The sequence below is a fragment of the Typopeltis vanoorti genome, chromosome 8, assembly GCF_054136105.1.
Source record: "Typopeltis vanoorti isolate ZY-2024b chromosome 8, IOZ_Tvanoo_1.0, whole genome shotgun sequence".
Classification (NCBI taxonomy): domain Eukaryota; kingdom Metazoa; phylum Arthropoda; class Arachnida; order Uropygi; family Thelyphonidae; genus Typopeltis; species Typopeltis vanoorti.
This window is the reverse complement of record NC_143556.1, coordinates 10,529,064-10,553,991: the sequence shown is the minus strand read 5'-3', so window position 1 is coordinate 10,553,991 and position 24,928 is coordinate 10,529,064. Positions and strand designations below refer to the sequence as shown.

General features: G+C 36.9%; 1 protein-coding gene across 3 annotated transcripts in view; it reads right to left on the bottom strand.

Annotated features, from left to right (window-relative positions):
- Positions 1–24,928, bottom strand: part of LOC150103728 (rab GTPase-activating protein 1-like) — a 473,281-nt gene that overhangs the window by 262,620 nt on the left and 185,733 nt on the right. For all 3 annotated transcript variants that reach the window (XM_090397129.1, XM_090397130.1, XM_090397131.1), the window contains one exon: positions 1,042–1,208. In XM_090397129.1, coding sequence (XP_090253255.1) covers positions 1,042–1,208 — 167 coding nt within the window. The remainder of the gene's footprint in view (positions 1–1,041; positions 1,209–24,928) is intronic.

Genomic DNA, 24,928 nt, shown 5'->3' with positions numbered 1-24,928 from the left:
TTTGTACCCTTTTCACAGTTTCTTCATCCCCTTGCATCAATCCACAGTTCAGTTATTCAGCTGGTGTCTGATGAGAAACAATAGTTAAAATATCAAGACAGCAAAACTTTTAAACAAGAGAACTAACACTGGCAACAAATGTATAGGTTCTTGGGCAGAGTATTAAATACTGAAAATGCATACAGGTGACATGGATTTTAGCAGGTTCTTAATCAGTTTCAAGGTTCTTAATCTGTCATACCTTCTCTTAAACTCATTCACACTAAATGTTCTGTTCACTCACTATTTGTCTAGTTAGAAAATAACAGCATAATTTTTTTTCTTTAAATGCAATTTTTAAAAAAAAATAATTACAAATATAAATGACACACCAATAGCTATCAATGATGATTCTCCATTTCAGTTGCAAGAAATAGACACGCATTTTTTTTTAGAGCTGGTGTAGCTCACCTTTGGGAAGTCATATTTACCTTTTTCTTTTTTTTGTTTTAAGTATAGGGTATTCTATTTCAAACAAGTACAATTAACACATTATGTTAAAATAATTAAATTTTGTGGTTGGCAGTTTTTTAAACTGTCATAAACATTAACTAAAAGAAAACAAATGTTTAGTTTGAAATGAAAATCGACTAGATTGCATATTTTTTTCATTTATTCTTATGACATATAACAACTTACATACTGTTCAAAGGATTAATAACTTGAAATATTAGTAATCTTCTGATGAATGGTGGATAGAATGTTAATTGTGTATCACAAAAGGCAATTTCATGTAAATGGAGCATGCATAAAGCAACAGTGATTTTGATTTTTAGTAAGTCAGTCTAATACCAAATTATCAAACTCTGTTCACCACATGCATACATACAGAAACAAAATGATGACGATAATTGGAACAAAGTGGAAAGAAATTACTTCAGGAGAAACTGCCGTTTCTCCTGAAGTAAAAAACTTTTAATTTATTCTTTGTATCTTAGTGGAAGTGGTGTGTTTTTATTTAATTATATTTTATAAAATATAAAAATTAAATCTGTGCAATACCTCTTTCAGTCTCAAATAAAACTTTTCATGTAAAAGTTTCTTAGTGAAATACCAAAAGCGTTCCATTTGTGGAAATATTTTAGCCTTTGTTTCAATAAAAAAACGTTGTGTTTCTTCAACTCCACAGAAAAGTAGACTTACTGAGACTGTTAAATACACATGAGAATCTGAAATAATAAATAAAAACAGACAGATCATAAGAATTAATTATACTGAAATTTAAATAATTTTTATTAAGATAGAAAGCATTCATATTTTAAATCTCTGTACACATGATTTTAACAAAATTATTTAATCTAAAGGGGAGGGGGGGGGATTTCATATGGAAGATTAGAGCAGAAAAATATAAGACAAAATGAATGCTGAATCCCATAAAGTAAGAGAATGAGAGCCTTTGGTTTAAAACAATCATCTAAAAACTCAATGAGAGTTTAACTTACATAGCAGCATACAATTTAAAGTTTCATTCATTTACAATACTAGAAAAAATAAGAAAATAAATAATGTATTTATTTATTTATTAGTCATGCCATCTTGGATGCAAAAATGCAAGGCAAAAAAGCTAATCGTCTTGGTTGGCACAAATGATTTGAGAGGCAAAAAGTCTTCTTTACATCCTCCCTAATAGAAAAGCAAAAAAACTGAAGAGTGAGAAGGTGAAGACTAAGTATCTTGCCACACTATGATAGCAGTGAAATGAGGATGAGGATGCTGGCAGCAAATGAATCAATAAGTTAAAATTATGTTAAAATTAAAATTAAATTGATCTGTGGTCTGTGTTTGATGGAAAGAAAGATTTGTATAATGCTGATGGACTGCATCTAAACGGTTTTAGATGGTTAGGGGGAGATTTGTTCATAGAGCATGCTGGAGCACAAATACAGGAAAACTTAAGCAATCCAGGTGGAAACAGGTGATTATGTGTGAAGGCACCCAATGAGACAAGTGAATGTGAGAATGACAACGTGAGGAATCTAGTCTCTCAAGCAAAAATATTGAATAGGGTAGTCAATTCAGGAAGAAAAGGTAAGTGGGAGGCCTAAAGGGATACTGCAGTTTTTATATACTAATGCCAGAAGTATCAAGAACAACAGGGAGGAGGAGGAGTTTTCGGCATTGGTTAGTGCAACTGACCAAAAATTACAGGCCTTAGAGAGAGAGACGTGGCTAATAGCAGATGATATAGTTACCGGGATAGAATATGAAGGATTAGTATTTTCAGGGAAAGTACTGCTGATGATAGTGGATGAACTGCAACCCAGAAGAGTAGGAGATCAGGAAGATAGATGTGTGGATTACAGTTCAATCCAAAAACAGTTGACTAGTAATAACTTTCATATAACATTTAAGTTTTCTGTAGTCCTGTGTGCAGAGATGTCCAAAGCATGGTCTCTTAGTCCTAACTTGGCATAACAATGCTGCTGAATGAATTTCTTATGTTCTCCAAGACAGATGTCAAAAGATCTTCCTATCTGTCCATAGTAAGCAAGGTTACAAGTACAGGGTACTTCATACACTCCTGGATGTTAAAAAGAAGAGCTTGATCTTAGATGAACAGATGACGGTTTCCAGTTTGATATATGGCTTAAATGTGATGTAGAGCTGGTATTTATTAAGTACTCTGCATATTTTTCCATGCCTTGAATATATGGAATAGTAATAGTTTTATGGTGGTACCATATATTTGGGAGGGGAACTGGGATTTGAGTGAAGGGGTGAAGATATTTAGTATTTTCTTTATTTTTTAGGAGATTATCACCATTAGCTAAAAGAGTGCATTGAATACAGGCGAGTTCAGTGTTAAGAACAGTATTGTTGGAACAGATAGCTCCGGCTGTGTATTTTTGTCTTTAGTAGACAAAATCGTTGTGCTGCATGATGGTGTGATTGTTTGTGCAAATATCTTTCCTCGAACAACGGTTTGAGGATACGTTGTGGTTAGTCGGTGAATTTAGCCTTAGATATTTCAATAATAAGTATAAGCTTAAAATGGCACTAAAAAGCACAAGTAACATAACGATAAGAATGGCAGCGCAGTCGAGAACAAGAAGGCTAGCACTGCTAATGAGGTTATTGAAAATGAATTAACCTCCAAAATAGTAAAATTAATGCAGATCATCAGAGAGATGATGCAGGAATTACAAAAAGTCAAGAAGCATTTAAATGAACAGAGGTAAGAAAAGAAAATTAAGCAGCAAAATAAGAAACAACAAAAGCACGGAAACAGGTAAGTCAGGAAGTAATGGAAATCAGGTAAGTGACGTTTGTAAAAAGAAGGTGTATGGTGACTATAATAAAACATGCTATTGATGAGCGAGTTACAACTTCAAGTTATCCAGGACTAAAAATTAACAATTCAAAAACAGGAAAAAAAAGTAAATGAGATCATAACTGTAGTTAGTATTAACAATAAGTTCAGTATGAGAGACGACATGAAAGAGTTGCGGAAGAGTGAGAAAGTGAAAATCGTCAGTATATTACCTCGATATGATAAAAATGAATTAAGAAGAAGGGCTATGATGGCAAACAATTCAATGCATAGACTGTGTAGAAGGAATGGATGCGAGTTTTTGGATATGTGGAGTGAGTTTGAGGGATGATTGGATTTGTATAAGAGGGACAGCCTACACCTGAATGCACATTCTGAAATGAGTTGACAGTGAATCTTTACTTGCCAATGAGCAACATGGGATTACTAAGGGAAGGTCATGTTTTAGCAACTTGCTCATATTCTATAACAATGCTACCATTTAACTAGACAAGGGGAATAGATATACCATGATACTTTTGGATTTTGCTAAGGCTTTTGACAGAATACCACCTGGTAGACTGTTGCATAAATTGGAGAATATGGGTTTGGATTATAAACATTAACATAGATAAGAGGAAGGCTGACTGACAGATACCAAAGAGTGGTATACAGAGGACGTGAGTCTGCAGGATTCTTTGGTAAGTTGCGGATTCAAATCCTGCCGTTAGCAAAGATATTTGTGAAATACCCTAAGTGGTAGATGAATTTCACTGTCCAGTGTGAGATTATCCCGCTACATATTAGAAATTTCTCAAATCTATAATTTGTAATAATTACAGATTTGAGAAACTAAATTAATCTAACATTCGTAATCAACAAGTGGTATACCACAAGGATCAGTGCTTGGTCCACTGTTATTCAATTTGTACATTAATGATATCGGGAAGGATTTGACAAGCGACATACAGCTATTTGCTGATGATGCAAAGATAGGTAAGGATAATCAGGAATGCTGCTGATATACATTACTTGCAGAATGATTTGAATAGGCTGATATTGTGGAGTCCAAACAGAATTGTTCGGACTCTCCCGGGACAGACAGAAGTGGAAAGAGTTCATTCGGCCTCATCATCCACATAAATGATGGAAGAGAGAAGAAGAAGAAATTGTGGACATGGTAAAATGGATGTCAGTTCAATGTCAGTAAATGTAAAGTCATGCACTCTGGCATGATTAGATATCCAATGTCATATTATATGACATTGGATATAGCATAACATGGGATTATGCTAGAAGAAATTGATAAGGTTAAGGATCTTGGGGATATTAGTAGATAGGAAATTAAAGTTTAGGGGCCATGTAGCAAACATTGCATATACAACTCAAAAAATAACTGCAATTCTGAAACAAATATTCACATGTAAAGATAAGGATGTCATTTTGCTTCTTTACAAGGCCTTGATAACACCTCACTTGGACTACTGCGTGCAGGTCTGGTCTCCTGATTTCTGTTGTGATTCTGATATAGTAGATAGAGTGCAAAGGAGAGTGTTAAAAATGATATTAGGGTTGTGGAATACTGATTATGAACACAGATTGAGAATTTTAGACTGCAGACACTAGCAAACAGGAGAAAGACAGCTGATGTGATTGAGATTTACAGGATTTCAACTGATGGAATTTTTCCATTTATGGAGGGCGAAGAAAGGACAAGAGGGCATCCTTGGAAGATAAGAATGGGGGTGAGGGCACGATTTTTCTCTCACAGGGTGGTGCATGAGTGGAATGGATTTTGTCATTGGATGTTGTAAGTGCAAGCAGCGTGAATGAATTCAAGAATAAATATGATAGCTTGTGCGTGTAGTATGTGTCCTCTCTCGATGAGGCCTTGACTCCCTGGAGGTCTCTCCTAATAATAATAATAATGTCTAGGCTTTCTTTAAATTAAACAGGATAATGAATCATTTCAGAGGCTTGTGACCAGTGTATCTATTATTTATTATTATTATTATTATTCAGGCCTCCATGGAGTCAAAAGACTCATCGTGGGGAGACCTTTCTAAGAAACACAAGTCTATCAACTCATCGAGAGAGGTCCCTCCTAGGAAACACAAAGTCTATCATACCACTCCTTAAATGCATTGACCGTTCTCGCTCTCACCACTCCATCAGGCAATGCATTCCATGGTTCAACCACCCTCTATGCAAAGAAGCCACTCCTCACCCTCTTTCTCACAGTTTCCTTTCGAAACTTCCAGGGATGGCCCCTTGTCATGACTCCTTCCCGCTGTTTAACCAAACAAAAGAACTCCCCAGTGTCAACCCTGTAACTACCTCTTAAAAGTTTAAAAGTCTCAATCATATTACCCCTCCTTCTTCTATCCACCAAACTCTGCAGTCCACACACCCTCAGCAAATCCTTTAACTAACATTGTACAGTCCCGACCCCATCTTTGTTATCCGCCTTTGTACCCTTTCCACAATTAATTTATCCCCTTCAAATCCCGGGGACAAGATCTGAGAACAATAGTCTAAGTGTGGTCTGATCAGAGTCTTATACAACGAAATGATAACCATTTTATCTCTGCAGGTCAGTGTCCTTCTCATTATTGCAGCAATCCTCTGCACTACCTTCACTACCTTTGCAATATGTCCACTAAATTTCAGGTTTCCATCAATCATCAAACCCAGATCTCTTGTCTCTCTCCTACTTCCTCCAGTTTAACTCCTGCCATAGAGTATACAGCGTCCCATCGATGTGTCCCAAACCTAAAGACCTTACATTTTGTTGCATTAAACTGACATCCCCATTCATTTGCCCACCTATCTAGCTTATTCAAATAATCTTGCAGGGCAACCACTCCTTCACTATTACTAATAACCCTTCCCAGCATCGCATCATCCGCAAACAACCGAATATCCCCTTGCAATCCACGGACAATGTCATTGATATAAAGGTTTAACAATATACGTCTCAGTACTGAGCCCTGTGGAACCCCACTTGTAACCTTCTGCCTCTATGATATTGCTCCACCATACACAACTCTCCGATACCTATCAGACAGACAATCCTGAATCCAGTTGACCAATCTGACATCCAGACCCATGTGCTGCAATTTGAATATCAGCTTATGATGTGGCACCCTGTCAAATGCCTTTGCTAAGTCTAGAAAAATGGCAGTATATGCCTTTCCCTCATCTAATGCTCTTGTAACTTTATCATAAAAGGATAGCATATTGCTAAAACAAGAGCACCCCTTCACAAATCCATGTTGACTCTGATAACATTACCCTCATCTACCCAATGCTGTATGTGGTCCCTCACTACTTTCTCCAATATCTTACTAACTACTGATGACACACAAACTGGCCTATAATCAGACACTTCCAGTCTGCTACTGCCCTTATGCAATGCCACTATCTTACCTTCCTTCCATTCCATGGGTACCTTTCCCGCAGCCAGACTTTCATTGAAAAGCCAGGTCAAGGGCATTGTCAGTTCCTTAGCACATTCTCTCAAATTCGTGGTGAAATACCATCCAGTCCCACAGCTTTACTAAAATCTAGAGTACTCAGTACGTGGAACACACTCTCCTCCTACACCTCTAAACCTCAAACCTGCTCTATCCCTCTACTATTCAAATTGACTCCTCCAAGATGAAATACTCCAATAAAGCGTTCATTGAACAATTTTACTATGTCCTCTGCATCAGTCACTCCATTCCCATTTTTAACCCACAATGTCATTCTTCCACAGTCATTTCTCCTCCTACTGGCCACATAGCTAAAAAATTCCGTACGATTTTCCTTGGATCTAAGGGCCAGTCTTTTCTCATATTCCAGTTTGTCCTTCCTTACCATACTAGTCACTCTTCTGGCCTGTGTCTTACATTCTTCATGCATCTTCTCTTCACCTGTCTCCTTATATCTCTTCCATAGCCTCTTTTTTGCATGTAGCTCCTGTTTAATATTGTTTGTCATTCACTTTACTCCAAATTGTGTCCTCTTCTTCACTCGTGGAATACAGCTTACCATTGCTGCTAACAAATATTCCTTCACAATTTCCCAAGCACTAATGATATCCTGGCCTTCCAATTCCTCCCTCCACAAAACTTTCCCACGTTGACTTCTAAGACTATTATAATCACCTGCTTTATAATTCCACATATGTTCTCGTCTCTTTGATACTCCTGTATGTCTATTCATTTTCCAAGTCAAAACCATATGGTCACTCTCTCCAACTGGTGGGAGAGATGTCATCTCAGTTATTATCAACTCTTCTGATGCTATAACCAAATCCAGAACTCTTGAACCTCTTGTTCCCTCTGTTACATGTTGCCTAAGACATTTGTCCCTCAAGAATTCTAGAAATTCCATTCCCTTATTGCTACATACATCTTCTTTTCCTCAATCTATACTGCTGTAGTTAAAATCTCCCATGACAATTATTCTTCTTGCACTTGCCATGCTCGACTGTCTCAACATCTCCTGGTCCCCACCCTCTGTGCTCCTTGGTCGGTAGCTACACCCCATTAAGTATCCTGTCTTGCCCACCTCCACCTCACACCATATGCTTTCAAAATCATTAGTGTCACAGCCTTCCAAAGCCTCCACTCTTAGAGGACATAAGTCATTACTTATCATAAGCAGTACTCCACCACCACGCTTTCCCTTTCTATCCTGCCAAAAAATGCTGTACCATGCTACTTCTATTCCCGTTATTATATCCTCTTCTGTCAACTACGTCTCAGTGATCCCAATAATCTTTGGCCAGGCTGATGCTATCAGCACCACCAATTCCTTTCCTTTTTTTTGGATACTCCTGGTATTAGTATAAAGCATAAAAATACCACTATTTCTATACCCAGCATTATCCCCTCTAGGCTCCACTGGGCTCAGCGTTACCTGATGTCGTTCCCCTTCTCTCAAGTACCCATTCCAACAAGAGGCCACCCCTGCTACCATCCACACTGGGACACACTGAGTCATTCAGAACAGCAATCTCTCCAGATGCCTACGTCCTTCCTCGTTCAAATGATGCAGGCGGTCTCTCGCATACAATTCCTCTCTGCTCTCAAACGCACTCCAAGCATCCACATATTTGAATCCTTTCTTTTGACACATTCTCGCTATTATGCCATTCAATATCACCGCTCTTCTGCTCAACTCAACATTATCATACCTACGCAACACACACACTATCTTTCTTCTCTGTGGAAGGAACAGTAAACAGTTATTTGATTCCTTTTCCACTGTGAAGTGGATTTTAGGATAATATGTAATATGTCAGGACATGTGGCGAAATAGCAAACAAATTATTGATATAGTGCAGCCAAAGCACTGGTTTGAGCATGGCCGTGTTGAGTGATCAGGTTCTCTAAGTGTTCAATTAGAAATTAGCCAAAGGAGAGTAAGGGGTGAACCAATGACTGTCCCATGCAATTTTTTCTATATTTTTCTTTTCCATGTGAAATAACCAGAATGTACTGTAAATCTGAAGATATCAAATATATCTAGGTGGAAGGGGACTGATAATATATAATGTGTCAGGCACATGGTCCTGCTCTCCATTGCAGGTTAAAATCCCTCTATTTGTAATTTGTGATTTCCTCAGGTGGGAGATGAATTTTATTGACTTGTGTGAGACCATCCCTTGCTTACTGGAGGCCTGAAAAAGTTTCATGTTTGGTCTCTAGAGCAGAGTTTCAGGACTATGTAAAAAATAAATAAAAATAGAAAAAAAAAAGGTATAAGCCAATGATAAAAATAAATAAAAAAAAACTCTTAGTACAGTACAAATGAACTATTAAGTTAGCAGATAACCTTTTGTGGATGAAAGCCACATGAAAAAAATATATATAATAATAATAATAAAATAAAAGTAAAGAAAGCAAGAAAAAGAGCTATCTGTTCTAATGATACTGCTCTTACCACAAGACTTACCTATCTTTTCCACACTTTTTTTTAGCTAATGGTGATAATCCTCAAAAAGCAGTGAAAATACTACTACCTCTCGAATCCCAATTCCCTTCATCAATACACAAGACAACAACAACACTGTTACTATTTCATACATTTAACACATCTGAAAAGATACCCAGAATATTTAATAAAATTTAATATCAAACTGCAACCCTCATCTGTTCACCTAAGGCAGTGGTTCCCAACCTTTTCCCACTTGTGTACCCCTTTTAAACCCATTTCTATAAATTGTATCCCTTGTTTTTAAAATAGCAGTGATTCAAACTTAACATTTATTGTTCCATAGCTAACATTTTGTTTACTTTACTTGTTTTTCTGCCATTACTAATTATTTTTCATGTACCCCCCCTGAATGGCCCAGCAGGTAGCCCCCAAGGGTACACGTGCCACCGGTTGGGAACCGATGACCTAAGGACAAACTCTCTTCCTTTTCCGATTCAGGAGTATATGAAGTGCCCTATACTTGTGACCTGGCTTACCACAGACAGGAAGATCTGTTGATATCTGCCTCAGAGAAAGCAAAATGCAGTGATGAATGCAAGACTGAGAATGATAGCCAGAAAAATGGGTGTGAGAATATGAGAGTGGAGAATGTGATTGTGAATATGGACATGATTAAAAAAAGGAAAAGTGATCATAAATGAGGAAGTAGAAGTGAACTTGACAGGTGAAGTAAGAACTGACATAACATGACTACACGGACAAAAGAAAGTCTAATTGATGTAGCAATAGCAGGAACAATTGCTGGAATGCAAGAATTTGAAGAATGAAATAATTAAGATGAGGCGAATACAGAATGAAATCAGACATATTATTATTATTATTATTCCTGATACCTCCAAGGAGTCCGAAGACTCATCGCGGATAAAATGGTGGATAAAAAACAGAAGATACAAAAAAATAAAATGAGAGACAGAAAAAGAAATAGAGAATGACTCAAGGACAGTACTATATGGAGATTCTATCATGAGAAGCAAGCATGCAAGAGAGTTAGTGGTTGTGATTGGAACAAATGATTTGGTTGGGCATAGAAAGAATGTGAGGATAGATATCAGGAGATGAGTGCAAGTGCAAGCAGTGTGAATGAATTCAAGAATAAGTATGATGGCTTGTGCATGTAGTATGTGGCCTCCCTCGATAAGTCAGCGCCTCCCTGGAGGTCTCTCTTAATTTTTAATTTTTTTTTAATATTGTGATTACATATTTAAATTATATATGATATATATATTGGTCTGGTTGGCCGAGTGGTTAGCATATCCACTCTCCAGCCAAAAGGTTGCGGGTTCGAATCCTGTCATGGGCATGGATGTTTGCGATTGTCTGTGAAAATACTAGTGGTGGTCGTTGGCAGTAGACGACATTGGCGTATATGATGTGGCTTGGTGGAGACGGAGAGTTGTAGAGTAGGTGCCCTCCCTCGATGAGTCTGGAAACTTCCTGGAGGTGTCAAGTAATAATGATAATAGTAAATAATATTACATACATACATTTGATTACATATTTACAACAGATATAGTTCTGTGTGTTTTTTCTTTCTTTTTTGTAACAATGAGATTCATACAAATATTTTTTTTTCTGTACAATGTATTAATAATAGTTACTGTAATTGGTAATTTATAGTTGAGGTTGAATGCATTGCATTTTTACAGCATTTATACAATAACAATGAATTTTATATATTTATTATTTTTGATTTAATGTATTTAAGCACTGTAACTACTGTACTTAAATGTAATATAAGGATTTTCTTTTCTTGTTTTTTTGATGATCTTGGTTGAGATGCAATTTCTCAGCTTTCATCCTCGAAGCTTATTTATTAAGCTTATCTGAGGATGATATCGGTTAGTTATTATTTAATGCTTTGATTGCTGTGTTGGGACGATGATATGATGATAGGTCTGATATCCACAACAGCCATAGATTTAGAAATTCACCCACTCACACACGATAATTTGGAATGTCTTGACGTGTCACTGAACTGGAAAGCCTGAATATATTGTGTTTTATTAAGTTTATAAGGTCTGTAGGGTGCATCATCCTCAATCATCATCATCAAATTCCTGCCATGTACCCACAAGGGGTGTACAGGATATGACAGCACTACATGAAAAAATTGCATCATTACTAACTTCCTATCTACAATTTTCCTCCAAATCAGTCTGTTACTTGTCAAGACTCCAAGATTATCAGATCTTATATTTCTATTGTCTAAGGTACTTTGTACCGTATCAATCCACCTATATCTTGGTCTTCCTCTGGGTCGTTTTCCTGCCAACCTGGCAGAGAACACTTGTTTTGCTAATCTTTCCTCTCCCATTCTGTTTAAGTGACCATACCACCTGAGATTCGCTCTGCTAACGCATTCCTGGATGCTGACAATGTCAATTTCTTTCCTAATATCCTCATTTTTAATATGATATTTTCATTGATGCCATCTGTTCATGCCTCTAATCTTTCTCAGGATTCTCATATCTGCGGTCTCTAGTCTTTGGTCAAGTGTTTTACTTCTGACCCAGCTCTCAGATCCATAAGTTAAAACTGGTTTGAACACTGTCTTGTATACAGCTAATTTAGTGTTCTGACTAATTTCTCTCTTATTCCAAATGAATTTATTCAATTGACTTCCCACCATACCAGCTTTGCTGATTCTGTTGTCTATTTCTTTATTTAATTTATCATCTTCAGTAAAAATCGTGCCTAAGTTGCTGAAATGTTTTACTTGTTCCACAGGTTCTCCATTCACAACACGGTTGACATTTTCAATGATTCTGCCTATTTTCATTGTCTTTGTCTTTTTATTGCTGACCTTCATACCATATCTATTACAACAGCTATTCAATTTAGTCAGAGAATCTTGCAGACTTGTAGCGGATTTATTTAGAAGTATAACATCATCCGCATAAAGCAAAGCGCTGACATTAATATCTCCAATTTTGATATCAGGTTTAATACTACTTTCCTTCATAATGTGATCCATATAGATAATGAATAACAGAGGGGATAATGTACATCCTTGTCTCACACCAGATTTAACATTAAACCATCTTCCTGTACTTCCTTCAATTCTAACTGCTGACTTACAACTCAAATAAAGACTAAGTATTGCTTGATATAATGCCCCATTGACACCATATAACTGCAGCGAATTGAATAGCTTCTCTCTTGGCACCTTGTCATATACCTTTTCCAAATCAACAAAACTTAAATACAGATCTTTGTTATATTCCCATGCTTTCTCAACTATTTGTCGTAAAGTGAAGATCTGATCCTGACAGCCTCAATTTGGCCTGAATCCAGCTTGTTCTTCACCAAGCTTTTCTTCCACAATTCTTCTCAACCATTCCTCAAGTATACTTGCATAGATCTTACCAGGAACACTCAGTAGGGAAATACCTCTGTAATTCTCACATTCAGTTTTATTTCCCTTTTTATATATGGGTACTATGAGAGCTCTACTCCAATCATCGGGAATTCGTCCCTCTGTCCAGGCTTTCTGAATTATGCAGTGCAGCCATTTTAAGACTTTTATACCACCATACTTCACCATTTCTGGTCGAATATCATCTACTCCTGCTGCCTTTCCACATTTCAAGCCTTTGATGGCTTTTTCTACTTCAAGTATGGATATGTATTCCTGACTAAATGCCTGGTCAGTGTTTTTTATAAATATGCTGTCATCACTGCTTGTTTCATTTAGCAGTTTTTCAAAGTAATTACTCCATACTTCAAGGATATCTTTTTCTCCCGTTTTCATGTCACCTTTATCATCTCTAACTCCTTTTACAGCCATTCCTATGCTTCTTCAACAACCTCCAGAATATTTTGCCACCTTCTTGATATTTATTTTCTGTATTCTTGCCAAAGTCCTCCCATGACTTTTGTTTAGCTAGTTTTACATACTGTTTAGCTTTCTTACATTTGTCTCTGTATTCTGTAAGAGTAAAAGCTGACTTATTTGCAAGGAACTTTTGATATGCTTTCTTCTTTTCCTTCACTGCCTCTTTAACTTCCTGTGTCCACCAGGAAGTTCTGATTTTTCTATCCTTGCACACAACCTCACCACATGCCTCATTGGCAGATTCAATCAATGTTTTCTTCAGAGTTTGCCACTGAATCTCCAAGGTTTGATTGCTGTTCTCACTCTTTCATTTTCTTTTCAATAATCTTTCTGTATTTTAGTCTACAGTTCACATCTGAGAGCTGCTCAACTTTTATTCGCTTTAAAACTTTCTTACATGTTATTATTTTCAATATGAAATTCAATTTTATCCTGCTCAAGACTAAATAGTGATCACTTCCAATTTCAAATCCTGCATACACTCTGGTGTCCTGCACCATGGAGAAAACATCACTATCAACAATAACATAAGAGGCAAGGAATAAGAAAAGTCAATGAGACTTTTCTTATTTCTTGCCTCTTCTCTCCATGTGAATTTGTGCACATTTTTATGTTGGAACATGGTGTTAGTAATAACCAGTCCATGTCCTGAGCAGAAATCCAACAGATATTTTCCATTATTATTAGCTTTGCTCTTTTCTCCAAATTTTCCCAAAATATTTTTGTATGTCTCACAATCATTTCCTACTCTGCTATTTAGATCCACAACAAGGACCAACTTTTCCTTTTTCATTCCTCCACTTCTACCTTAGTAGAACCTTCTGTGGGACCATAGGCACAAATAAGTCTCATTGTCCAGTTCCCCATTCTCATATTTGCCCACATTACTCTACTTGAGACTGACTGCCATTCAAGAAGATTAGCCTCGTATTTTGTGTTGAATACTATGGCTACTCCTTCTTTTCCTTGATTGTCATTGCCTGAATATATCATTTTGTATTTATTGCTCAGAAAGATCTCACCAGTTTTGGTCTTTTTTGTTTCAGTCAACCCTATTATGTCGATCTGGTACTTATCTAATTCCTCAGCTAGCTCCATTTCTTTGCCATTCAGGCTTCTTACGTTGATAGTACCGATCTTTAACTCTGGTGATGTTGAGTTGGGGTTTGTTTTCAGATTTGTTCCAGTAGCTGACTTTTCGCTGTTCGCCCTGGATCCCTGGAGAAAACAACGGGGGACTTGTTTAACCGGGCGACGCCCCAGCTGGCATGAAATTTTGTCATGTTGTACCATCATTTTTTATTTTGGTTTAACCAATAATAATACAATTTGGTCGGCTAAATCCCAAATTGCCAGCCCATCCTCTTTCGTTCAGTATTAAAGTAGATACCCAACAGGGTGCACCACGAGAAGGTGAGGATTGGACATTAGGTCAGAAGCCCTGGTCAGTTCTCCACATTCCTTTAAAGGCTATGTGGAAGTCTCCTCTCAGTTATACAGCTTTGACCCTTAAGCACCCCATCTGTAGGGTGCATGTTTCAATAATAATAATAATAAATCATAGAAACAGTTTTGCCACTTAAAATGAATTCAGTCTCAACATGCTTCATTAAAAAAATGACTAAAACAAACTTTAAATCACTTTTCAGACTGAGGATCCTAAATAAAATATCACACACTTTACTGTCCATTTCTATATGAACTTGAAAACTTGAATGTTTCTTTTCTTTAACTGAATAAATCCTGCACGAATTAATGACTGTGCAATAAACTTCACACTTATCTCTCATTTAAAAGATTTCCTCTCTTAGTCATCCTTTGCTAAGTTTTCTTCTAATTTCTGTTCCATATTAATATACTGAAGACATAGAAACTTCACAATTCTCCTCTAGCCACTATGTTCTGTTTTCTTCCTTCTCCCAAACAGTCGCACACTTAATGACATTCCTTAATATTCTCTTTACTTCTGTGCATGCTCAAAAATATACATTTCTGCTTCAGTCCATCATGCATTGCCATTACTAGTTACAGTGCTTTGTATGAAAAGTTCCATTTCACAGTGTAGGAAAGTTATTTAATTATAATTTTGAAACCAAGTAGACTTTATAACATTTCTTTATTTCAAGTTTTAACAGTGAGGTAAGTTCACTTAATTATTCTCGTGTGGTGACTTCTGCTTCTTTTGTAAGTGACAATGGCAATAGAATGAGTTTTTTAAATGCTTGTTGAAACACATAGCCTCAATATTTCAAAACTTGATGGTTCATATAAAATTATAATTAAGCTATAAAATCTAATCTAAATAAATTTATATCTCAACAAGGAGTTGGAAATGATAGTGCAACAGATCTTGATTTAGAGGTGTGAACTATAAAATCAGTGGATACCTTCAAATATCTTGGCTCCATGATGGAAGTTTGGCCATAGTGGACATAGCATTTCGAACAGGACAGGACCAATTGGCTATTAGACCCACGAATAGTATTTTATGAAGTCATAAGTTCTCGAAGAAAACTAAGAAGATGCTATATTCTAAGTTCAAACTTTTAAGTATGTCTGGGGAGGGAAAAGAGAAAATTCTAGAACAAGACCAAACACACTGCATATCTAATTATAAGAATAGGCTAAGTCATGATTTATAGAAACAAAGGGGTTGAGTTTGTTACTTTATTGAATACGATGTGGCCTAAGATTGTTGGCATTAGTGAAACCTGGCTATCAGAATCAGATATGGTAAGTGGGATCGAGTGTAACGAATATACTATTTTTAGGAATGACAGAAGAGATAGGAGAGGAGGAGGAGTGCTACTAATGATATCAGATGACTTAAGTCCAGTTAGGGTAGAAATACAAGAAAACAATGATGGTAACAATGTCCCATGTAGCGATGACTTTGAGTCTATTTGGTGTGAAGTGGAGGTTAACAGAATTAAATATATGGTGGGGTGTTGCTACAGACCTCAGTTGTAGGGGAAGAAGAAATGCATCGCCAATTTAGCCTTATGGATACCAAGCGAATGATCATTATGGGTGACTTCAATTTTCCAAACATCAATTGGGTAGAAGAGAAATCTCATGATCAGAAAGAACAGGAATTTATTGAATTGTTGCGGGATGACTTTCTCAAGCAGCATGTGAAAGAAGGAACTCGAGGTTAAAGAGTGTTGGATTTGCTCATAGCTTCAGACGGGATCTCTGTCAAGAATATAGCTATTTTACCACCAATTGGTGACAGTAATCATGCTGTTCTTTCTTGGGAAGTATCTACTTATATTGAAGCTCCGATTAAAACAGGCTACATGAACTACAAAGCTGGAGATTACGATCGACTTAGAAGAATACTATCTTTGGTCCCATGATATCAGTTACTGAATTGAAAAAATGTCAGCAATGCATGGGAATCTTTGAAAAAGTGCTTGAATGAGGCGGTACTGAATGTATCCCTAGTGTTCGAAGAGTAAATAGATTGGGTGTGAAATGGATGTGCAGCCTTATTAAGCTAGAAATCCACAAGAAAACATGATGTGAAAAGAGTATCGTGAAAATAAGAGTGAGAGGAGTTATGAAATATATAAAGCTCAGGCCAGAAAAGTAATGAGTATTGTGAGAAAAGCTAAAATGGAGTATGAAAAGAAATTCGCCATGCAAGCTAAAGGTAATCCAAAAGAATTTTATCATTATGCCACAAGCAAAAGAAAGAATGAATGTGGAAGAATAACTTTATTGAATGTAGATGGTACATGAGTGTCGAAGCTAAGGAGATTGTTCAGTTAATGAGTGCTCATTTTACTAAGATATATCAACCAGGTGTATGTAGTATGGTACACAATGCTACTGCTATGTTGGATGAAGAGTTAGAGGTTCATGAAAATGAGGTTGAAGAGCTTTTGCATAACCTGGATAAGAATTTGTCAATAGGGACAGATGGAATATCTGCCCGTTTGTTAAAGGAATGTTCAGCTCAATTGGCTAGGCCTTTCACGCATTTGTATAACTTGAGTCTTAGTTCAGGAATGATACCACAGGAATGGAAGGAATGTAATAAAGTTCCATTGCACAAGAGTGGTGCAAAAACTGATGTGTCTAACTACCGACCTATTAGTATTTCTGGTGTGGTAGTGAAGATTTTAGAGAAGTTAGTAAGAACTCGCATACAGAAATGGGTAGACAATCATTCTATACACTGCAAAGAACAGCATTGGTTTACTAAAGGAAGGTAATGTTTTAGCAATTTGCTCATATTTTATAACAATGTTACGGCCGAGTTGGATAAAGGAAATGGATACACTATGATAATGTTGGATTTTTCTAAGGCATTTGATAGGATACCACACGATAGGCTGTTGCGTAAACTGTAGAATATGGGATTGTAACATAATCTATTGACTTGGACCAGGGGATGGTTAACAGACAGATATCAAAAAGTGGTATACAATGGGTGTGAATCTGCCACATTTAAGGTAACCAGTGGTGTACCTCAGGGTTCAGTCCTTGGGCCATTATTGTTCAATCTATACATTAATGACTTCAAGCAGGGTCTATCATCAGATTTGCAATTGTTTGCTGATGATGTGAAGATAGGCAGGGCAATTAGGGATGCTACTGATATTCAGCAATTACAAAATGATTTGAATAGACTGGAAATCTGGGAAAACGAAAATGGCTGTCAGTTTAATGTTAGTAAGTGTAAAGGTATGCACTTTGGCGTGATTAGAGATCCAGCAGCATATTATATTAGCGGGGTTATGCTACAAGAAATGAAGAGGCGAGGGATCTTGGTGTATTGGTGGATAAGAATTTAAAGTTCAACGGTCACATAGCAAAAGTTGCAAATACAACTCAGAGGATAATTTCTATGCTGAAGCGAACTTTGACATGTAAGGATAAGGAAGTAATTTTGCCTCTTTATAAGGTTTTGATAAGACCACACTTGGATTACTGTGCGCAGATTTGGTCTCCCAGGTTCCAAGGGGATAAAGAAGCTGTGGAAAGGGTGCAAAGAAGAGTTACAAAGATTATATCTGGATTATGGGATTTAGATTATGAGGACAGATTGTGAGTATGTGGATTGCAGACTCTGGTTAACAGGAGAAAGAGGGGTGATATGATAGAGGTCTATACTTTTGAATGGGTGTTATAGCATTTCAAATGAAGAAATTTTTCGTTATATGGAAGGCGGGGAGAGAACACGGGAGCATCCATGGAAGTTAAGATTGTTCTCAGTCAAGAAAGGGGTAAGAGCTAGGTTTTTCTCTCAGAGAACAGTGAGTGAGTGAAATAATTTGCCCTTAGGGGTAGTGAGTGCATCTAGTGTAAATGAATTTAAGGGAAGATATGATAGCTGGGTTGGGTAATTTACAGCCTCCCTCGATGAGGCCTTGACTCCCTGGAGGTCTCAGATAATAATAATAATAATATCATGTGATTATAGAGAGCAGAATGGCGTATGGATGTGAGTGTTGGACACTCACTAACAGCCAGAGGAGACAAGTAACAGTTGTAGAAATGGATTACTTCAGATGAAGTATACAAGCTACCTATATGGATCATCTGACAAATGCATATATTCAAATAAAGATGAAAGTTGAAAAGCCTGTTAGGGAACATAGATGTTCTATGGATGTGTCCATACTGCTTTGAAGTGGTATGGACACATCCATAGAACAACAGAAGAATAATGGCCTCTGAGAATTATGAACTGTCACCCCCCCCCCTTAGGAAGTAAGAGAGGAAGACCAAGCTATATGGGACTATTGTGAGAGCAATGGAGAACAGAAACTTATGGAATGAGGAATGGAGGAATTGTACAGAGTGGAATCTGAGAAGAGGGCGTTGACAAGTAGAGAAGCCTGAAAGAAGAGAAGATCTAAGCAAGACTTCAGTAGATAAAATCAAAAGTAAAAAATGGAAAAAGAAAACTCTAAATGTCATGTGACATACAAAAAAAAAATATTATTCAATAATTATTGAAAGAATTTACAAGTTCCCTTATGGTTGGAAGATGGTCTTAAAGAATATTTACTAAAAGTAACTCTGCATTTATAAGAATGTTCATCATTGTTTCACTATGTGCTTCATTGGCCTTTACAATGTACTTTTTTTGCTAAAGATTGCATTTGGACTTGAGTGAGATTTTAGAGTTATCTGCAATTTTCTTAAACTAAATTTTCTTGAACTATTTCCTACTAATACTGTGCTATATTGTATTAAGGCTTCTTGAGCTTGTCAGAGTGAACTATAATAAACATGTCTGAATATTTATTTATTATCTGCAATCTAGTCTTCTATAACATATCTTTTTCAAAACTGTATGTTGCAGATGCTTGTACTCCTACATTAACTTTTATTCTCTGATCGTTTTTATCTTAAAATAAGATCGGGTTATCTACTTCTAACATACTTTCTCTGTTGAACTGATTTAATGAATATTAATTCCTCTCATGTATAGATTCATTATTCCATTTTTAGATTTCCCTTCTTTTTATCGTTTTTTTAGAAGTCTCCAATGGCATCATGCTTCCTCACATAATCCATATCAGTTCTAGAAAGATGGTCAGCAACTACATTGTGTGTGCCACATACACTTTCAGGTCATATCCTTGAACTTCCAAAACCATCTGATGATTCTTTGTTTTTTATCCTTAATATTATTTTAAAATGTCAGAGGCATATGGTCTGACTTCAGCTCTATCTGCTGACCATATAACAAATACTTTATTATGGAATAATTCCTCTTGAGTTGTTAAGGTTCCTACTGAGAAATGCTACAAGTTTCAATTTATCTTCTTTATATTGCTCCACTATATCAACTAAACAATTTTGTGAAGCGTCAGTTAAAATAAAAAAAACTCATATCCTAACTTAGGGCGTATCAAAATAGGTGGGTTTATCAAACTAGACTTAAGATCATAAAAGCTTTCTGTTGTGCTTTTCCCTAAGAAAACTCTCTTTTTTTAATTAGATTTTGATTTCATTAGGAGGACTGAGGTAGGTCAAACAATTTGCAACCAAACATCTATAACAATTTACCATTCCTACCAGCTTTCTCATTTCTTCTAAATAATAATAATAATAATGGTAATAAATGGGTGATGACAGCAATGGGTTTCCCCTATTTAGTCAATTTCTACACAAGAAACATTAGGGAACCAAACATTCAACACAGCTACAATCAAACCAGTGGCAGGAAGTGGTAGGTAAATGATGATTGGATATATGATTGCATGGTTCAAACATATTACATATATATTTTAGTGCATTTAAATAACATCTAAAAATCCACTTCACATCAAAAATTAAAAGTTTTTTCTGTTTTTAGAAAGCCGATACATACACTGGTAGATATTTGCACAAACAGTCACACTATCCATCTAGTTCCACAATACAGTATTCTAAAAACACAAACATGTAGACCCAAGGTTGTTAGTTCAAGTAGTGATGTCAGTGTTATCACTGAACTCACCTTTGCCACACATATTTAGCAAAATGATTATAATCCCCCACTCCAAACAATATATAAAACACTGAACCCCATTCTCCTCTTCTCTAATACACAAGACCACAGTAAAAATGTTATCATCCTTTATGTCTAGAGCACATTTAAAAAATGTTACCTAGAGTGCTTAGTAAATAAGGTCCCTGCTACATTCTATGCCAAACTAACAATTCTCATCTATTCACATAAGAACAAAAACCCTTCATCACATTCAGAAGAACAGTTGACCACTGAACAACGTGTTGGTTAGGGGCACCGATCCCCCATATTGTTTGAAAATCTGCGTATAACTTTTGATCCCAAAAACTAAGCTATTAATAGTCTACTGTTGACTGGAAGCCTGCTTTACCAATAACATAAACAGCCGATTGACATATTTTGTATGTTATACATATTATATACTGTATTCTTACAATAAAGTAAGATAGAGAAAAAAAATGTTATTAAGAAAATCATAAGGAAGAGAAAATACATTTAGAGTACTGTACTGTATTTATCAATACCGTAGGTTTACGGTGACTATTTACAAGTTGAATCATCTGTCTATCAGTACCTACAAGGAGTTGGACAATATTTTTCAATATTGTCTTATATGATACAAAACAGTGTAGATGTTATGCTTATTACTAACAGTAGATATCAAAAATGAAAAGATAATGTGAAAAAGAAATTATTCATATTTATTTACAGGTATTCATGCATTGATAACGAAAAAGAAACAATATGACTGCTTTATGGTAGCCTAGTGCAATTGATAAGATTGCTTTTTGGTAACCTAGCCTATATGCTAATGAATGAATCATTATAAAATTATTTAATGCTAATTAATTAAACTAATTAATAACAGTTACTTTTATCCAGTTACGATTTAATACTGTATCTTTATGTTTATTTACATTTCTCTCGACTGTGTTTGTGTGTGCAAGTTTTGAAATTAACTTTTTATAATATATTTGTGTATTTATTGGGCGAAAGGAGTTATATAAAATGGATGGTTTACATTTGAATGGATTTGGTGTACGGAGACTTGAAAAGGTGTTGTCGAATGTAGTGGAAGTGAATGTACAGAACCAGGGAAACTAGAGTTATTAAGGGGGGGGGAGTAGATATGCAGATTTTAGGGAGACAGTTGAGTGTGTGAATGTGTGTAATATGCCCAAGCGAGTAGGAAAGACCACGAATCAGAATGGGATAGTTAGTATAAGGCATCAAAATAGGGATGGGACAAATCGGCTTCTGCAATTCATGTATACAATGCCAGAAGTATTAGGAACAAGAGGGAAGAATTTTTGGCCTTGGTTGGCACTTCCAGACCACAGGTTATTGGCATTAGTGAAACATGGCTGACTGTAGATGATATAGCTAGTGGGATTGAATGTGAGGGGTATGGTGTGTAAAGGAGAGACAGGGAGAATAAAATGGGAGAAGGTGTGTTATTGATGATAGCAGATGAGCTACAGCCAAGGAGAATAGAAGTGGAACTGCAGGATAGAAAAAAGAGCACATTTGAGGTGATTTGGTGTGAGATTGTGGCTAGCAGAACAAAATATACAATTAGGTGTTGCTATAGACCAGGTGATGGAAAAGATGGTGGAGATAATATGCACAAGCAAATAGCAAATAGAAGATAATAATAAAATTAGTTTAATCCTTTATCCAAGTGTGAGCAAACAAAGTTTGCGCCTGAAGTATCTTCAGGACTAGGGTAAGGTGATACAACAACCCAGGGCAACTCGTTGCAAAGGTGGAGAAAGCCACCAACACTCCTATCTCAGTATCTCCTAAATGCAAAACACATCTCCATGCGGATATGTCTAATGTTATGCATTAAGGGAAGGGCCACTACCCAGACTAGTTTCGACCTTTATTGAGGTCTCTTCAGTGGGAGCCAGGCCCTAGTGGAGATACCATGTAGAAGCATTAGCAGATCATCTCCACCTATAGGAGTTGCCATATGGTGTGCCACCCTGAGATAGGAGTGTTGGTAGCTTTCTCCACCTTTGCAACGAATTGCCCTGGGTTGTTGTATCACCTTACCCTAGTCCTGAAGATACTTCAGGCGCAAACTTTGTTTGCTCACACTTGGATAAAGGATTAAACTAATTTTATTATACTCTAACCAAGTGAAAAATAAACTTTCAATAAACTTTCAGCAAATAGAAGAAATGAGTGGAAGGAGGGTAATTATTATGGGAGATTTCAACTATGGTAACATTGATTGGAAGGAGGAGAGGACACGTGGGAGGAAGGAATTGGATTTTATACGGTTATTAAGGGATGACTATCTGCGACAGCATGTAATGGAAAATACTAGGGATCAGAGAGTGCTTGACTTGGTAATTGCATCTGAGAATTTGGCTGTAACGAATGTGACCACGTTGCCACCAAATGGTGAGAGTGATCATGGGGTCTTGACTTGGGAGGTGGCTAAAGGTGTGGAATTTACAATTAAGACAGGGTACATGTGGAATTATCGGGCTGGTAAGTATGACAAGCTTAGGAGATTGATTGGTACAGTGCCATGGCATGTACAACTGCAAGGGCTAGAAGTTGACAATGCATGGGAGGCAATTAAAAAGTGTTTGCATGAAGCAATGGCTGACTGTATACCTAGAGTCCGAATAATAAATCAAGTAGGAGTTAAATGGATGAATAACACCATTAAGCTTGAGCTGCAAAAAAAGAAACAACTATGGAGGGAATTTAAGGAGAAAAGTGACCGGCAGGCACATGAGCAGTATAAAGCCCAGGCCAGAAGGGTAACGAGTGTGGTAAGAAAAGCAAAAAAGGATTATGAAAGAACATTGGCCATGCAGGCTAAAGAGAATCCTAAACAGTTTTTTCGATATGTTGCAAGTAAAAGGAAAAATGTATATGGCAGAATGATTTTAAAGAATGCCGATGATAAGGAGGTAACCAAATCAGTTGATATAGTTGAATTACTGAGCGAGCACTTTGCAAGAGTATATCATCCAGGTGGTGACATTGTAGAAATGAATGAACCAATAGATTATACGGGAATTGTGGTGAATGAGGTGGAGGTGAGTAGTCTATTGCAAAACCTCAATGTCAATACATCTGTGGGATTGGATGGTATATCAGCTCGTGTTGTACGTGAAGCAGCTAAAAAATTGTCAGTACCCTTGACCATTTTGTTTAATCTGAGTCTCGGGTCTGGGTTAGTCCCAAGGGGGTGGAAAGAGGGGAAAATAGTTCCACTGCATAAAGGAGGTTCCAAGACTACTGTTGTAAATTACCGACTGATTAGCATATCAGAAATCGTAGTCAAGGTCTTGGAGAAACTAGTCAAAAGAAGAATACAGGATTCGATAGATGAAAATGGGATACTGTATGGGAGCAACATGGTTTTGTGAAGGATAGATCATGCCTCAGTAACTTGCTCACGTTTTATAACACAGTGACAGCTGAACTGGATAAGGGTAATGGGTTTACAGTGATTCTATTGGACCTTGCCAAGGCCTTTGACAGGATACCACATGGAACTCTAATCGGTAAACTGGAGCAGATGGGGATGGATATAGGGTTGGTGAGATGGATAGGAGGGTGGTTGATGGAGAGATACCAGAGAGTGGTTTATTCAGGAGTGGAGTCCAAAAGACGGCTTGTGGCTAGTGGTGTGCCGCAGGGTTCTGTTCTTGTACCACTACTTTTCAATTTGTTCATTAACGATATAGGAAAGGATCTGAGAGGAAGTGTTCACTTGTTTGCTGATGATGCAAAGTTGGGTAGAGCAATTGTGAGTGCACAGATGTCAAAATTTTGCAGGATGATTTGGATAGTTTGGAGGACTAGGCTAGGGAAAATGGATGTCGATTCAAATTGGCAAAGTGTAAGGTTATGCATTTTGGAGTGAAAAGATTAGCAGCATTATATCACATTGGTGGAATCATACTCCAGGAGATTGATGAGGCCAGGGATTTGGGAGTGTTGGTGGATAGAGAGTTGAAGTTTAGGGGGACACATTGCAAAAGTGGCTAAATCAGCTCATCAAATCACTTGGTTACTGAAAAATACTTTAACAAGCAGAGACAAACAAATTATTGTTCCTCTATATCAAGCCCTATAAGACCCCATCTGGACTACTGTGCCCAGATATGGGTGCCAGGGTTCTTCTTGATGGGGAGGAGGTGGAGAGGATCCAGAGACGAGTGACCAAGATGGTGGCAGGTCTGTGGAATGAACCTTAAGAACAGATTGAAGTTTGTAGGTTGCAAAAATTGGTTGATAGGCAGAAAAGGGGTGATATGATTGAGACATTCAAATTACTGAAGGGTTTCTATAAGATCAATCCAGAAGATAT